This window comes from Danio rerio, chromosome 13 (assembly GCF_052040795.2).
Source record: "Danio rerio strain M-AB ecotype USA chromosome 13, GRCz13ab, whole genome shotgun sequence".
Lineage (NCBI taxonomy): Eukaryota > Metazoa > Chordata > Actinopteri > Cypriniformes > Danionidae > Danio > Danio rerio.
The window spans coordinates 13,134,372-13,151,460 of record NC_141033.1 but is presented as its reverse complement, the minus strand read 5'-3'; the positions used below and the strand labels follow the sequence as shown (position 1 = coordinate 13,151,460).

Here is a 17,089-nt window from a genome sequence, read left to right as displayed (position 1 = left end):
CAAAATGATCAAATAACCCAGACACTTATCTACCCCCTTTAACATTTAAAAGGCAGTATTACCTTTTCTGAATTCGTTCTTTAATGACCTGGATGTTTTCAACAACGGAGTCCGAGATCTGGTGAGCAAAATCGATGCCATTCTGTTCCTGTCTGTGTGGATGCAACGGCGTCAAACGTTAATGTAAGGTTTACAGTAACGCTGGGTGGACGTACGAAGGTAATAGGCTGGCGGTTTATGAACTATCCACAGAAGTCATAGTCCCGAGCTCTTGGTTCATGTCCTTGTGCCCTCCTCGGTGATTCAAGCGATGAGTTTGCAGGCGCTCGGCGTTTGCTTCCGTCTTCCTGTAGATAGAGCTCCACCAGCAGGGGGCGCGGTACAGCCGCAGCTCATGAGTGACGTGACTGACCGAGAAGAAGCGGGACATCGCCACCAATCATGAGGCTGGGGCCGGACAGGAATAAAATAATATATAGGGCTTTATTGGTAAACCAAAAAAGGGTGTGTTTATATCATTCAGGACAGGTATTCGAAAGCATTTCTGGACGATGATGTACAGGTACTTAAAATGGTACACGTTTAGTAGTTAGCAATGACCGATTCAAGTAAGTGATGAAAATTTATGATTGATTAATAAAAGCAACTGTTTTGAAAATAAATGAATAATCGTCAAGGAACGTGGAAGGAAATTGTTGTAAACCTTTTCGAAACAGCAGTCATTTTGATGGTTTGTGAACCCTGACCAGCCATGTCTATTATATAGGTCTTGGCGCCAATGTTGCCAGATATCCGTAAAAAAACAAGCAAACTGGTCTTTATGGGGTTTCAAACTAACGTTAGAGTACAGGGAACTTCAGGGCCACAAGGGAGTGCTGTGGGATCAGTGGAAAAGCATGAAAATAAAAAACTAATAATATTTTTTGATCGAAATAATCAACCACAACCATTGTATTACATAAATAAACTGTATGGTAGAAAAGCATTAAAATAATACAATGATACCAAATAATCACAAGGAAGTTGCAAAGTAATGCATACAAATGTTACCTAATATACGTTATGCAAAAGTTGATATATATATATATATATATATATATATATATATATATATATATATATATATATATATATATATATATATATATATATATATATAATATTTAGAGGCATGTGGCACTGAAAAGATTGTAAATCTTTAATAAAACACTATTTAAATATGTGACTTATTTCAAGAAAATAAATATTAATAATAAACAACTTCAGGTTTTTATTTACATCCATGGGCATTCATTGTGTGATTCGCCTGTCTACTCACTTTTAGCATAAATCATTCATGTATTAATTTTCTTGTCGGCTTAGTCCCTTTATTAATCTGGGGTCGGCACAGCGGAATGAACCGCTAGCCACAACCCATCTCTGGGAAACATCCACACACACATTCACACACACCACACACACACTCATACACTATGGACAATTTAGCCAACCTAATTCACCTGTACCGCATATCTTTGGACTGTGGGGGAAAACGAGCACCTGAAGGAAACCCACGCGAACGCAGGGAGAACATGCAAACTCCACACAGAAACACCAACTGAGCCAAGGCTCGAACTAGCGACCTTCTTGCTGTGAGGCGACAGCACTACCTACTGCGCCACTGCTTCGCCCCCTAGCATAAATCAGAGATACTCAAACTAGGACCCGCAGTACGGTAACTTTTGATTTGGCACTCCATCCAATCTGAGAAGAGAGAGAATAATGGGGAATTTTTGGGTGGAATGCCTTTAACAGAGATTGTCATTTTAATTTAACATAACTTTTTGTTTAACTATTGAGCTACAAAAAAGCAAACTGAAATTGAATGTTTCAATTAAATGTTGTAAATGAATCAGATTTGAAATAAATAAATACAGTCATTTGATAGATAGCGTACATGGCAGAAGACAAGCGAATTAAGGCAAAGTGTATTGTTAGTGTTATTTGAAAAAAATTTCATGTTTTTTTATTATAAGATGTTCATTTTAAAATGTATAATTATTAATTCAATCATAGTATTTTAAATGTAATAAATTATAGTACTGGGCAGCACGGTGACGCAGTAGGTAGCACTCGCCTCACAGCAAGAAGGTCGCTGATTCGAGTACCGGCTGGTTCAGTTGGCATTTTTGTGTAGAGTTTGTATGTTCTCCCTGTGATCGTGTGGGTTTCCTCCGGCTGTTTCCCCCACAATCCAAAGACATGTGCTATAGGTGAACTGAATAAGCTAAATTGGCTGTAGTGTATGCATGTGAATGCAAGACTGCATGGGTGTTTCCTGGTGTTGGGTTGTGACTGGAAGGGCATCCACTGCGTAAAACATATGCTGGTTAAGTTGGCAGTTCATTCTGCTGTGGCAACCCATGATTAATAAAGGGACAAAGCCGAAAATAAAATAAATGAATGAATGAATAAATATAATAAATTATATAATGAATTATAATAACAAATTAGGAAATCACATTGACAACTTTACGGTTTGGTATATTTACCTCTGGCCTACCAGCCTCAATCAAGTTTAGTTTTTGGCCTTTTATAAGAAAAAGTTTGGGCACCCCAAAATTATAAACCCCTTTAGGCTAATTTTTTATATATTTGTTTATATTTGATAGCCTAATTACCCTAACATGTTATCCTATTTAACCTAGTTAGGCCTTTAAATGTCACTTTAAGCTGTATAGAAGTGTCTTGAAAAATATTTATTCAAATATTATTTTCTGTTATCATGGCAAAGATAAATTAAATCAAATGTTAGAAATAAGATATTAAAACTATTATGTTTAGAAATGTGTCTAGAAAAGTCTTCTCGCCGTTAAACAGAAATTAGGGGAAAAAAATTAACAAGGGGGCTAATATTTCAGGTTGGTAAATAATTTTGACTTCAACTGTATATAGTATAGGCCCATATCTAGGCCACTTGATAAGAAACGTGGCCAAAGTCGTTTATAATAAGCGGATATGGCAACACTGTATGGCGCGCTTATTTTCTGGTTGCCAGACACTTTCTTTTTCTTCCTAACCTTCGATGTCTTCAAATCTTATTAACTACATAAGGACACACATATATTCAAGGTATAAATTACACACGTCGATCACACTTTATATTTTGCCAAAAATACAAATAACAAACGGCAAATAATGTTTGCCCTGTTTGAAACCAACAGCATGCACCTTGTCGGATTTTCTACGAACAACTGGCAACAAGATAACAAATTCCCTCCCTCTCTAGCAGCTGACGTCAGATGGTGAGAATTGCCCTCCTCAATTCCTCGAGCAGTGATCTGTGTCGCTTTGCCATTTTTTGAAATAAAAACAAAAACAGGTGATCTGAGAATTGCATGGCTTTGTCTGTACCCACGGGCCCGCGATGGAGTTTGGAGTACGCCGAGGATAAGTGACGATGTTCGTCGGAGAGTCCGCCGCGAACAGAGAGATATTTGAAAAGGCCGGTTGAATTGTGCAGTCGCGTGTCAGCCAATCGGATGTGAGTATTTTTGGCGCTGATTGGGATGAGAGAGTTTCCCGCAAGCTCCTCAAAACAGATCGGGAGTAACGAAGATGCTCTAAACAGGTTTATTTTCCCACTGAAATAAATCATGGCACATCTGTAACGACGGGCATTGTTGTCTAGTACAGGCTGGGGTGGAGTATTAGAGATTTTCTCTACGGAGAAACGAGTCGTTTGGTAGTGTGTCATTGACTGAAGCAGCTGCAGCTGTACCTCACTTGCTAGCTGGCTAAGCTGTAGTTCGCGAGGTTTGTCAGCTGCATTTTGAAGAGTAGATTATCCCAGAGTGGTAACAAAACGTGCCATGAGTGTATAATGTATATCACAGCCACGTTCTCAAAGATTATATAGTTATTAGTGTTACACATTTGGCACTGTATAACGTTTAGTATTGTATGCGTTCTGACGAGTGATTTCTTTGCTAACATCATATTAGCTTCATACAGTTACTTCTACAAGCGTATGACTTGATATCTTACTCTCAACTGTGTGTGCACATTTTCTTCCATCTGTGAACTACCTACCGCATTTCAATCGATATCACAATTCCCACTTAGGTGTTTAACTTTCATTTTGGTGTTTTAAAGTTTGTATTAAAAGCTAACTTAGTTCATTTCTTTTGGTTTGCTGTGGGCTATTAGGACGGTTAAAGGAGTCCATCAGTGACTCCTCCATAATGTCCCTTCATTGATGTTAACGAGGCATCCTGGCTGCTCATCCTGAATAACAATAGCTCGATAACTGCCTCTTGTTTGGGACCGAACGGACATTTGCATTTGAGCAGTCCCTTTTTTTGCATAAAGCTTTGTCTCATTTAGTTCTTATGCGGTTTTAAGTTATGTTTTATACCCCTCGCATGTTGCAGGTGAAGCGTGTTGAACTGTAGCTGATAGTAAACTCGTGCTGTGCTGAATGCTTTGGGTGTTGTATTGTATTTTCGACCAGGATTCATGTGAGGAAGAGGAGGAGGCGGGGGTTTGTGCATTGAACTGAATCAAAGCTTCTGGCCACCCACTCGCGCACTGCGAATCCTCCAAGGAAGCCATTTTAATGTGGGACCAAATCCTTACAGTCCTCAAACCCTATCCTCACTTTTCACCTGACCCCAGTGTCTCACACCAGCTCTGACTAGCTACTCTTAATTTGTGGCTATTTAGGCCCTGCAACTTGCTGCAGTCGCCACAGGTGCTGTGGTCAAAATAATACTTGCACGTTGTCAGTTTAAAAGCGAGTTCTTATCTTATTGTTTCGTGACATAAATGTTTACATTTCGTTTATTTTAGTATTTTTTTGTTGAGCATTTGTTTCTAGTACATGACTTGTAGTTGTTAATTTTATAATTTTATACAGCATTCTTTAAATGCTAATGTGCTTTTTTCATATTTAGAGTTTAGTCAACGTTTTCTTACCCAGAGACCTCTTAAAATAAACATTATATGTTATAATTATGAAAAAACAGTAAAACAGTTGTTCTGATCTATTTTATAATTTTTTAATAGAAATTTCGTTTGTAATTTTTTTATTTATTAAAATCGTTTTTAAAGTCCACTTTTTTTCAGTAACTTTTTTAAACCTTTATCTGAAAGGTTGGTTTTAAAGTACTGTACAACAGTTATATAGCAACAACAAATGTTATTTTGCTTTATGCTAATTTTTTACATTGGACCTTATGCTGAGCCAGTGTTTTTCAGCCAATGGTTATCTTCTGGTGAAAGCTTAATGTGACTATTTTCGATTTCATATGGTTCCTTATACAGCATTGATGTCATTAAAATACATTCAGTTTAATAGACTTAAACATTCATTTAGTTGTTCAAGAGTAAAACAAGATGAAAGCACAGAAACTATATTGAAAATACTGAGGTAAAATAAATTGTCCCATTTTAAAGACTTGGCAGAGAAAAATGGAATTTAACGCAGTGCTTCTTGTTCGATTTGAGACCCATTTCGAATTGTATATTTATCAGGCAGTAAAGATCACAGATTTTTAAAGAAATAAGATCTTAAACGTGGCTATTTTATAATGGAAAGCTGATTCTTTAGAAATGGCAAGGCTTGCTGACCGAAAGTGTGTGCATATACCCCATTTTATTTGTAATGTGTTGATAGTTTGGTTTTCATTTTCTTTATTTTTTTTTTGCTGTATAAAACCGCTTGTTATGCTGCTTGATATTTACAAATGGGTATTTCTTAGTATTTTGCTGTATTGTGTCTGTTTTTTTTCTTTCTTTTTTAGGTGCCTTATCAGGTTTGTTGTGTTAAATTTAGCCTGTTCTTTTCCACTTCTTGCAATCCCAAGTTTACATATCTCACAGTTATGGTTATAACAATGTTGACATCATCAACTTTACAATACCTCCACTTTTCGCTTCAAGCTTCTTCCTCGTTCTACTTTGCCAGCATTTAACCAATAGTGTCTCTGCATCAAAGTGATGTCATGCCGCACGTGTTGCTGTTTGTGTGATGTCAAGACAGAGGTTATTGTAGATGTTTTAAAAAATAAATATATTGGAGTCGTGATCGGGAGGTAACGTCCGATCCCGTTCAAGTCTGAAACCAAGTGATCAGGCACGATTTCTGATCATGTATTAGGATCTGCACATCCTTAGTGGGAACACCAATTTTGTTGTGTACCAGTTTTACTAATTACTTCAGTTTTTCATTATTTTTCCTGGAGAGCTGATGTCCTGCATATTTTAGTTCCAACCCCAATTAAACACACTTGAACCAGCTAATCAGGCTCTTTTTATGTGTATTAGAAACTTACAGGCATACTAGAAACTTCCAGCAAAGTGTGTTAAAGTAAGTTGGAGCTGAACTGTGCAGGACACCGGCCCTCCAGGGCTGAGTTTAAACACCCGTCTTGTAGTACAACTAAAAAAAAATCTGCTCAAAAAAATTCAAGATAAAATAACTAATTGTAAAGAATCAAAAAGAATCGTTAGCCACACGCTGAATTAAATGCTGGGCCTTGCAGTCTTGCAAAAACCAATGAATCTGAAATAGTCCACATTAACCGAAAATATTACCTCCGTGTTATTAAAATAAGATGGATAGGTGTCAATCTATTATTTTTTATTTCATTTTGTAAGCATATATTGCTCTTTGTGTTTTGCAGGCCCCTGGATTACAATGACAGACAGTAAGGGGGGATCGCTGCCTGCAATGCCAGAGCCCAAGAGTCCTACTAGCATGAAACAGCTGTCGGATTCACCCGGTGGACGTAACGGTCTGGTTGATGGGATCACTGATCCTACAATGCTCATGAATAAAGCTGCTACCCAGCTGGCAGCAACACCTCAAGAAAGTGTTCCGCAGATGATTGGCAGTCACGGTCATAACCACACCCACGAGCATCTAAAGGACCTGACGTCCCGCTTGTTAAATGGCGATACAGAAAAAATTCCAAAGCTCTGTGCAGCCCCTGCCGGACAGCCTCTTTTGAAAGGGGTTGAACCTGTTTCTCAACATGCCAGCCCTCCAAGGAAGACCAGCGTTTCTCCTGAACTTACTGTCAAAATAACCAAATGCGTGGTTAATTTAGGTGGGAAGCCAAACCGGTATGAAGTAGATTATACTGAGGAGAAAGCTGAGGAGACGGATGCACCTTTGAGACTACCAGAAGGGGTTCTCACCTCTCCAACTGCCAGGAGAGATAGACAAAAGAAGAAGGGTATGGTGAGGAAGAGGATCCCACCTTATCCAATCTTAACCCATGCTGCAAGTTCTGATCAATCTCCTCTACTGCACCCCACCATAAATTCAAATGACATCACTATTGAACCGTGTGGTCTTCCTGTTGAGTCCATTGAGCACACTCATGGAGACATGCCTACTTGTGTAACTGCCTTTCCAGATGAGGTATTGTTTGATGGCATTTGTTTACCTGCAGGTTGTTTGTCCAGAGTATAATGATCATTCTCTTTACATTTTGAGCCTCATAAGGTTTTGTTCTCTGTTTTTTAGCAACCGTTGTCTGACTGTGAAGAGACTGTTGATGCACAGGGTGTGGATGAGACTGATGATGCACAGGGTGAGAATGATGTAAAGGAGAGTTATACCGAAACTCAATCCAATGTGCATTTCTCAGTGGGAGATGTCATCTGGACCAAAGTGTCTGGATATCCATGGTGGCCGTGTATGATCACTACAGACCCGGAGTTTAACATGCACTTTAGGTCAAAAGGTAAGGTGTGCTGAATAGTTAACCTTGCTGTTTTAAGGACTTTCCCCACATCCTCCACAACATAATTTCCCACTTAGCCACTGACTGTTCGTTCTCACTACTATGCTTATGACTTTGGCTGCACTATGATAATCTACATTTAGATCAAAACTGTATCTAGATTGAGACATCAACAGTCAAATGTCGAAAAAATAAGGCTTTTAAAGTGCTTCCTACAGGTGGTAGGCGAATTCAAACGAGAGGGTGCTCGCTGCAGAGCCATTTGAGGAGAGCTGAGCTCCAGCGAGGGGGAGCATGAGCTGTCGCTCCGCCTCCTGTAAGCTGTTTTAATGCGTACACCAACCCCACCCCTAACCCTACCCCCAGTGACATCACTCGTAGAAGAAGTGCAAAAAAGGTGGAGCTCAAGCTTAAGCTCCCCCTCGCTGGAGCTCAGCTCTCCTCAAATGGCTCTGCAGCGAGCACCACTTGATTCAAACACACCTTTTACACACAGCAGAGGGTTTCATACATGCAACAAAAAAGAGGTTTTTAACAATATTTTTATTTATTATTCACTTTCTTTTCAGTGGGTTGAATTTTTTTTAAAGACTGTTGAAATAAAAAACAAATCCACTATTTGATTTACTTTTATTCTATTCTGCAGCCATGTGCACCCACTGACAGGTAAAAATCTGCTGCTGAGATTTTGTACAGTATTGGCAAAGCATGTAAAAGTATGATAATTACAAGTATAACAATTACAAGAATTAAAAATATAGATTATTTAAATAAGGCAAGTGAGTTAAAGAGCCTCTATTATAGACTTTTGTAAATGTCCTTCCATGCAGTGTGTAATAGCTCTAACTGGGGTAAAATATCCAGCTAAGGCTTAAATCTGAAAGTGTGCCATGTTTAAAACTATTGATTCATTTATAAAAGAGTCGACACCGAGTGGTTTAAATGAGTTGTCAGGGTAACAAATCTTTAGCCTTGTTGGTGTGATGTTGATACAGAACTTAAGCCCCGTCTGTTTGTTGTGTGCATAGACCCAGGAAATTGAAATCCCGCCCACAAACACTGTAGAAGAAAAAGAAGACAAACAACTGTAGCAGATTCTGGTTAAATCATGTTGCGAAGATGCTGTGCTCTGAAGTGTGCTGGAAAGTTAGTGTTACTTTGTCTACCCAAAGAAGAGGCTGTGAAGAGTCAGTGGTTGAAGTTTATTTTTGCAAAAATACCTCAGCATTATAGCCCCAGCCTTGTGGTGTGTTTTCCTTATTTTTCTGACGAGTGCTACACTAATCTACACTCTTACAACGGGGCATTCTTCGGCTGTTTGTTAAAGAGCCATGACACCCCCCACTTTCGGTTAAAGTCTACTTCAGAATTTTTTCAAAAGGTGCATGATTAATGGGCGTGGAGCTCCGCGAGCATCGGGCAGGAGTGGGCGTGGCCAGCAGGGGAGAAGGGGAGCGAATAACTGTTGTTGTCAGTTAGCTCACAAAATGAGACACAAAGAGGAGACGCATGAGTTTATAGTTTACAAAGTTAAAATGCAAAGAAATGAACAGTGATTTAATGCTCTGCTACATTTGTTATTCGTAATTTCATATACAGACAACCACAATTTATATCATTATGAAGATGTGTGTTCATGTAAACACTATAAATGAGGACTTCTCCCTCAATCCCCGTATCCAGCAGACTCAGTGCAGCTCAATACTGTGCCGTGGTTTCCGTGTCTCTCAGCTCGGGCTTGACACTGGCAGGTCTCATGAATAATTAAGCAGCCGGCTCTTCTCATAGGATAAGAAAACTCCGCTATGAATAATAATGAGAAACCGACGCTTCATCATTGCACTTGCAGTACTTCGCTACGTTGCCGATTTTGATCCCGCCCCAAAAATCATTTTAAACCCGGAAGCTGAAATTAGCTGACAAAAGCTCAAAATTATCCAGTTTTCCCCACAATTAAAGCTGACAGGTGCTAACATTATCTTAACTGATGCTCAACACACACACATCTGTTAATATAAAAAAAAAGTTCTCCGGGGTGTCCTGAACCTTTAAAGGAAGGATCAAAAAAGACTATTGATGTATGGGACTTTACCATTACACAGTTAAGGGACCAGTTCCTTCCATTTTACAAGTGTTAGTCAGTGCGATTTAAAATGGTTGCCTCCTTGTTTTCTCTAGGTTGCCAAATATGAGTTTAGTTTTGTTTTGTTACTCGTGATCGCTCCACGTGGCTTGTAGTGCATCTGGTTAAGTCTTTATATTCTCAAATCATGGCCAAAACCAAATGTGGCGGAAGCTCGTTCCTTTACCGATTTATACACGTTTGTGAGCTCGCTACCCTCTGCCATTTGTCATTTCCTTCGTCAGCTGTTCCTACACACATGCAGCGTTCAATTTCAAAATAATTCAGCTTTTGCCTCTGTGTGGACTAATACGGAATGTGTGTCATCGTTAAGAGCTCCATTGCTTTAATGCACTCCTGCATTGGGCTCACACATATACTCTGCCTTCCTACTTCAACAATGTTGATAAGCCGTGGTTGGCATTTCTCTGTCTCATGCTGAAGGCAGTCGACCAATCACAACAGAATGGGTCATCAGGCCAATCAGCGCAGATTACCTGGGTATGGGAACAAATTAATCTCTGAATGATTCATATTGGAGTCCTTGGGATATTTAGGTAAATATAAATACATATGAGAGATACAAGAGAATGAATGTGTTTTTTGACCTGGCATGCATATCAGACTGTTTTTAGAGACATCTAAACCAAAATAAAACCTTTTAAAATGCATAATAGGGGCTCTTTAACTAACCATTTCTAGCAGTGTACATATTTTTTGCAGCCAGGTGTAGTTTTGTCCTCCCGGAGTAAATAGAATAGTTTTTCTGAGTCGTTTAGATCAAAGAATTAATTGTATAACGTGTCTCTGTCTTGCGGCTGTGCATGTGTTGTCAGCTGTGAAGCCAAGCGAAAGCAAATTAGGCTTAGAATAAAAATGACGATGGCTTAGAAAGTGAAACCAAAAGCAGAATCCAGGACATTTCTGGCGATATAGAAAAATTTTAAAGTCCCAAAAAGGCCCTTCCAAAAAGGTCTCTGCAGAGCACAACGAGCAGTAGGAAACACGTAGAGTGATAGGAGATTTTCCACCATTTAATCTATTGTGGATGTTTTGCTTTTAGGCTGATACAAAACAGTGTAAAATATGATAATAATAATATTAAATAAATAAATAAATGTTGTCAAATATGCTTGGTTGGCTGTTAATATACCTGGGTGGCCCACGCAAGTAAAGTCTATGTGTGGGAAGCACTGCTTTTAATTGGACTTAGCTGCACTTAAGGATTTGCTACACTCTGACTTCCTCTAAAGGGTGACAAAGAAATAAAACAGAATTAGCTTAAAGACGCAAGGGTCACTGAGGGATTTAAAGGTTACAGTTTCTTTGCAATGAACAAGAAATAAAAGGCCTTGAGCTAGGGCTGTGCAATCAATCGAATCGCAATCACGATTTGAAGCGTTGCGATTAGCTAATCGCAAGAGGCTGCGATTTGACATGTATATTATATAACTTCCTTTGCTCAGAGCAAATGCATGACTGCCGTCTGTGTGTGACAGTCGTCTGTGTGCGACAGTCTTGCTAGCTAGTCTTGCGTTAATACACTAATTAAAATCAAACAAAAACAGCACGTCAGTAATGTGGGAAAATCTTTTTCGAAGTCACAGACACAGACACCTTTCCTGTGATGTGAAAGGCTGTAGCTGCATTTAGAAAAGCAGTGCCAAAACAGCACAGGTGAATTTTTTCGTGCAAGAATAATGTGTGTGACACACAGAGGTCAGGATGGCGGCAGCAAAAATGGACATAAATAGCTTTTTTAACGAAAAGTGTAAGTCACAAACTCAGTAATATGTCCTGAAAACAAACGGCAGAATAAACAGCTAAATGCAAAAGTATATGATCCCTGCCAGTTCTCTTGATCCCTCAGAGTAGCATGTGCAATTTCGGTTGAAACAGTTTGTCAGAAAAACTACAGCCTGAGCTCCATCTTTTATTAATACTCTTTTATGACTATCATTTGCACTATGGCTGAGTCTTTATCAAACTCTCTCTTTATATCGGTTCTTAAACATTTTATTAACATCACACTATCAGGCCTGTAGCTAGCTTTTTGAATGGGTTATTTTTGCAGTTATTCACCTGATTTTCTGTGTATTTATGAGGTATAAATATGATATTTTAGTGACATTTTGAGAACAATTATTTACCGGACTATATTGTTGGATGGTTATCATAACCACACTTTTGAGGTACCAAAATATATTTTAAACCATTTTGTCAAATTGCTTATCACACTATTTTACTATTTTAAGTGTTTATTTGCAAATGTGCATTCAAACTGTAAGCTTTATATTACAGTTTAAAAAAAATGAAAATTTATAATAAACAAATATGAAAATATACTTTAAAAATACAAATTTATTATCATCTTTTATTACACACACACACACATATAATATATAGGTATTTTCCCCGAATTGCACAGCCCTACCTTGAGCAATCTAGTTTTATGCAATGTTGGTGTGCAACGATAATAGCGGGTTGGCTAATTACAATTGCAGTGATCTTGGTGTAACTTTCTAAAATGCTGAAAGGTGAATATGTGCAGCTTTCACAGAGGCTTGAAGAATGCAGTCTTGGGCAGGTATCCAATTATAGACAAAAATACTGGATGACTGCCAAATCCCTCAAGACCTGGGTGGTGCTGAGTAATGAAAGCACACCACCCAAATACAATAAACCTACATTTGTATATCAAGATCTGTATAGAGCTGGCACTGTCACCTCACAGCAATAAGGTTGCATGTTCGAGTCTTGGCTGAGCCAGTTGGCATTTCTGTGTGGAGTTTGCATGTTCTCCCAATGTTGGGAACCTCTGGGTGCTTCAGTTTCCCCCACAGTCCAAAGACATGAGGGTATAGTTGAATTTAATCAACTAAATTGGCCAGTGAGTGAGTGAGTATCTTATAAGTGAAAAGGTGCACTTTTAATTTTGACACCCTCAGACGTCGTCACCAAATATAAATCAGAGGCAAGACTTTCTCATACATAGCTTATTTCAGTTGTCAATTTTTGTAAAAATCCATCTATTCTATTGAATCAATCTATTAAAAATAACATTGGCTAGAATTATGCGTCACAGGCCTAAATTATAGAGAGAATTAACAGATGAAGCGAGACTGCAGTCAGATCATGAAGAAAATCAATGTTGGTCTTTCTTTTGAGGTGTCAGTGCAGAAATTAACAAAACAATAGGCCTAATACAAAATATTGTAAGATTAAAATTTGGATAAGTTATCAGATGGTCATTTCAGTCCGTTTTCCTAATGGATAAACGGCACAGTTAATATTTCAGCATGCTTTCACTTTCATATTTGACATGAAACGCACATTTACCGGTAGTAATGATGACCCACCCTATTCGTAATTCGCTCTTCATAAAGCTGTATATGTGGCTATTACACAACCATAGTGCACTGTGTTATAGCCTGGTTTGTTAGTTTATTGGATCGCTTTGATATCTCAATACAATCCGCTTCAGAGTTCGTTTCAATCCATTGATTTGACCAATTGATTTGACACAGATCTGAGCACGATTGAGGGATCTTTACATAAGCCAAACAAATTGCGCTAACTGGGCAAATGAGACCGGTTCTAAAACAAACGTCTGGGTGTGAAAGCACCCTAAGACTATATTTCCACGCAATTGACATGCAGTCCCAGCCAAATTAATCTTTAGTAGCAACTGGATAAGTTGTTGGGTTATTCTACTGTGGCGACCCCTGATAAATAAAGAGACTAAGCCAAAGGAAAATTAATAAATCTGTATATAACATGTACATATAAAATTTAGAAGAGGGTTAACAAGAGAGCCCTGGGGGACACCATGAGTAAAGGGAAGAGTAAGTCTCATGAGAAAACTGTAATGGTGACGCAAATGGCTTAAAGTTGACAAAAGTCTTATTTCAGTTTAAAAGGATGGTTTGAAAACACTGAAAAGGGAGAGCATAGATATTGTAGAAATTGTTTGCACAAGTTTGACCCTGAACTAACATAAGCAGAAAGCAGGATGGGCTTACAGATGACGAAGGCGAAGCATGAGAAAAGTAGCACCTGCAGGAAGTCAATTTATTTTTACTAATAACATTATTATTTATTTTTTTGGCAGTGAATAGCCGTACAGGATTATTGTACCATGTACAGTATTTTGGAGATACTCCAGAAAGAGGATATGTTTTTGAGAAGTGCATAGTCACCTTCTCAGGGAAACACCAATACCAGTCACTTAGCCGCAGCAACCAGCTCCCCATTAATATCAGTGGAAGGAAGGTACAGTATATACTGCGTCCATACAGTGCTCAGCATAATTAAGTACACCCCATTTTGAAAATGAATATTTTATTCTATTACTTGGTGAATATGGTTTATGTATTTTGGTGCATTTTAAACAAAACAGATTTATTAAACTGATATTTATTACAATAATATTTTAGTCACCAAACATTTTGAAACTGAAAGATAATACTATTAAATTCAAGCTAAATATTGCACAAAATTTGTATTTAATGTTTTACTATACCATATAAATTTAGATCTACTAGTTTTTGGACTGTTATGGTAAGTTTTTTTTTTTGTTAGATACGCTCTACATTTGGCTTCAGTACTGAATAATCTACTGTATATGCGCAAAAGTAAAATTGTATAGCTTCCTATTAAAAATATAAATTTCTAAAATAAATTTGTTAGAGGTGTACTTATTTATGCTGAGCACTGTATGTTATTTCAATACATTATTTTTACCTCTATAATGAAATTCTTTGGTCTCAGGCTTTTTTTAATGTGCTCTCTACAGCGGGCAGTTCCTCGTAAGTTTCGGCAAAAGTGGGAAATAGGTGTGTCACAAGCAAAAGAAGCTTTGGGCCTGCTAACAGAGGAGCGGCTGGCCAAATTTAGCTTTGTTTATGAAGATGGCAAAGCCCAGCTCAACCCTCATATGCTTCAAGTGCTTGAGGAGCAACGCAATCAGGGACTGCAGGAAGAGCCAGTTCAGAGAGAGCCCCAGGAGCTTGTCAGCCTCACGCCACCTGACTCCACTCATTCCAGCCCCACAAACTCCTCAACAACATCCACAATCCCAAGCCTCTTCTCCAACCCCATAGACAGCAGCACTTCATCAGGGAAAACCGCCCTCCCCAGGAAAGCACGTAAACCGTCAGTGAAGACGAATCGCCGCAAACAGCGCAGCTCGACAATAGAGTGGATAGTGACTGAAGCTTCCTCTGCAAAACAAATGCCCCTGACTGAGTCTACTGTTCAGGTAGCAGCTAATATGATTGCTGTTGTTCGTCTCTGTGTAGGCTTTTGATTTCATTCTGAGGATAAGGATGCTTTGTTTCTAATGTTTTGACATTGATGTTTCTGATGCAGTGCGAGGTTAATACAGAGCACAAGAAGAAAGGAAAGACAAATGCTGGGAAACGGCCTTACCGGAAAAAAGTGTGTTTTATCTCCTCTGTGGTATTTTTGCTGTAATGATTTTTTTTTAAATCACTTAAGTTTACCTTTCCATATATGCAGGATCTGCTCTGTATTGATCTGGACCTTCAGCCAAAAGCTTCTCAGAAGAAACCAAGACACATCAGGCAGAAGTTTCCTGCAGCACCAAATTCAGTGAAGAAAAGGAAAATTAAAGCAGGAGTCAGTATCTGTGACACGTTAAACACAGTGTCTACTAGTGCAGGACTTTCAGGTGAGACTTGTAATAAAATTCACACCTTATTATGAGAATTATCCTTAATTAATGCAACAATTAAAATACCAAACTAGGGATGTCCCGATACAACATTTTAACTTACGATACGATACCGATATCGCAGCCTTCAGTACGAACCAATACCGATATAAATCTGATTTCAGCACAAATCATGAATAATTTACTTTTACCTATTTCGTTGAGTGGGATGTATAAACGGCTAGATCAAACTGCGAACAAAAGTCAGCAACAGTTAGTATGGAAAAAACAACCAATTTATTAAATATTGGTTGCATAAATGTGAACCTTTTACATAAGAATATAAATAAAAAAATTAAAGAATAAATATTAAGATCCTGAAAAATATCTTAATTGAATAAACAAAAATATATATTTTTAAAGTGTAAAATACTAATTGAAGATCACTTCAGTTATTTATTTTTTTACCGTCAGCAAAAACACAAGGGAAAAATATTAATAATTGAACAAATGCTAAAGTTTAAGTTTCCAAAGTTTAAATTTCACACAGCTTTTTGATGAATTTTTGATCCAGTTTGGAGCTGAAAAATATCTTTCACGCGGGGGAGCAGAAGTAAGTTATTGTTAAGTTAATAAAAATGTGCAGTATGGTTTGAACAAACATTTACATGATCAGATCTATTTCATCTGAGTTTGTGTCATAGGAAGATTATGGCTGAATCAATGTTCCCAAACCTTATTAATTTTATAATAATATATATTGCACATAAATATACTTGCAGTAGCTGGATTGAAACATTTTCTCCACAGCACATAAAATAATGTGACTTTTAAGAATAATTTTATTTATCAAAAATCATTTTATTTGCATAATATTGCACAGATTCCACTTTACTTCGCACATGAGGAAAGTACGACAATGTAAATGGAAACAGAACTGCAAACTCTTGTGCAAAGCTGACACTGTTTATCAGAGCACTTTATCTTTCTGGGTTTTAAAAAAAAAAAAAAAAAGAGTTAAACATGGGTATGCCTCAAATTAAATTCTCCTTCTGCTCAAAAATTAATACCATTCTTTCTTTTAAAATGTAATGGCCCTCAGCAACAGAATGATTTTTTATTCTTATTTAACAGACAATTAAAACAACAAAAATTTTAGCATTTCACACCTTTTACATGACACTGTTTATTTTCAGTGTGTTCAAGTAAAAGAAAAAAGAAAAAAAAAAGGATAAGAAATTCACTATTTCACTTCTACTATCCATGTTCACCACTGACAGGTCAAATCTGCTCCCTCTCTAGTCTTGGTGCAGCTGAGAGATTGAGATGCACTGGCCAAAGTTTGCGTATAAAAATGTAGTAACTCCGCTAAAAAAAAAAAAGCAGAATCCGGGGCAATTTAGAAATCTTGGCTAAATGCATTTTTTAAGTCCCAAATAGAGGACATGTCCAGGAAAAAGAGGATGTATTGTTACCCTAAATAATGAGCTGGATCAGTCTATTTAGTAAAAGGCTTTTTATTTTCGATATCAAAATCGGATCGGGACATCCATTTACCAA

General features: G+C 37.8%; 2 protein-coding genes across 17 annotated transcripts in view; one reads left to right on the top strand and one right to left on the bottom strand.

Moving 5' to 3' along the window:
• The window catches only part of letm1 (leucine zipper-EF-hand containing transmembrane protein 1), a 68,923-nt gene extending 68,564 nt beyond the window's left edge, over positions 1-359 (bottom strand). For 5 of the 6 annotated variants that reach the window (XM_087278407.1, XM_087278408.1, XM_087278411.1 and 2 more), the window contains exon 1: positions 63-318. In XM_087278407.1, coding sequence (XP_087134533.1) covers positions 63-141 — 79 coding nt within the window. In that variant the 5' untranslated portion in view covers positions 142-318. 6 annotated transcript variants of the gene reach the window in all.
• Positions 360-393: 34 nt separating this feature from the next.
• nsd2 (nuclear receptor binding SET domain protein 2) overlaps positions 394-17,089 on the top strand; it is a 39,889-nt gene continuing 23,193 nt past the window's right edge. For 2 of the 11 annotated variants that reach the window (XM_087277227.1, XM_087277221.1), the window contains exons 1-8: positions 3,507-3,610; positions 4,493-4,732; positions 6,666-7,408; positions 7,514-7,733; positions 13,967-14,127; positions 14,651-15,115; positions 15,226-15,294; positions 15,376-15,547. In XM_087277227.1, coding sequence (XP_087133353.1) covers positions 6,680-7,408; positions 7,514-7,733; positions 13,967-14,127; positions 14,651-15,115; positions 15,226-15,294; positions 15,376-15,547 — 1,816 coding nt within the window. In that variant the 5' untranslated portion in view covers positions 3,507-3,610; positions 4,493-4,732; positions 6,666-6,679. Of the gene's footprint in view, positions 563-3,276; positions 3,796-4,492; positions 4,733-6,665; positions 7,409-7,513; positions 7,734-13,966; positions 14,128-14,650; positions 15,116-15,225; positions 15,295-15,375; positions 15,548-17,089 lie in introns of those variants that run through there. The other 9 variants (XM_087277228.1, XM_087277223.1, XR_015504822.1 and 6 more) reach the window with 6 other exon arrangements.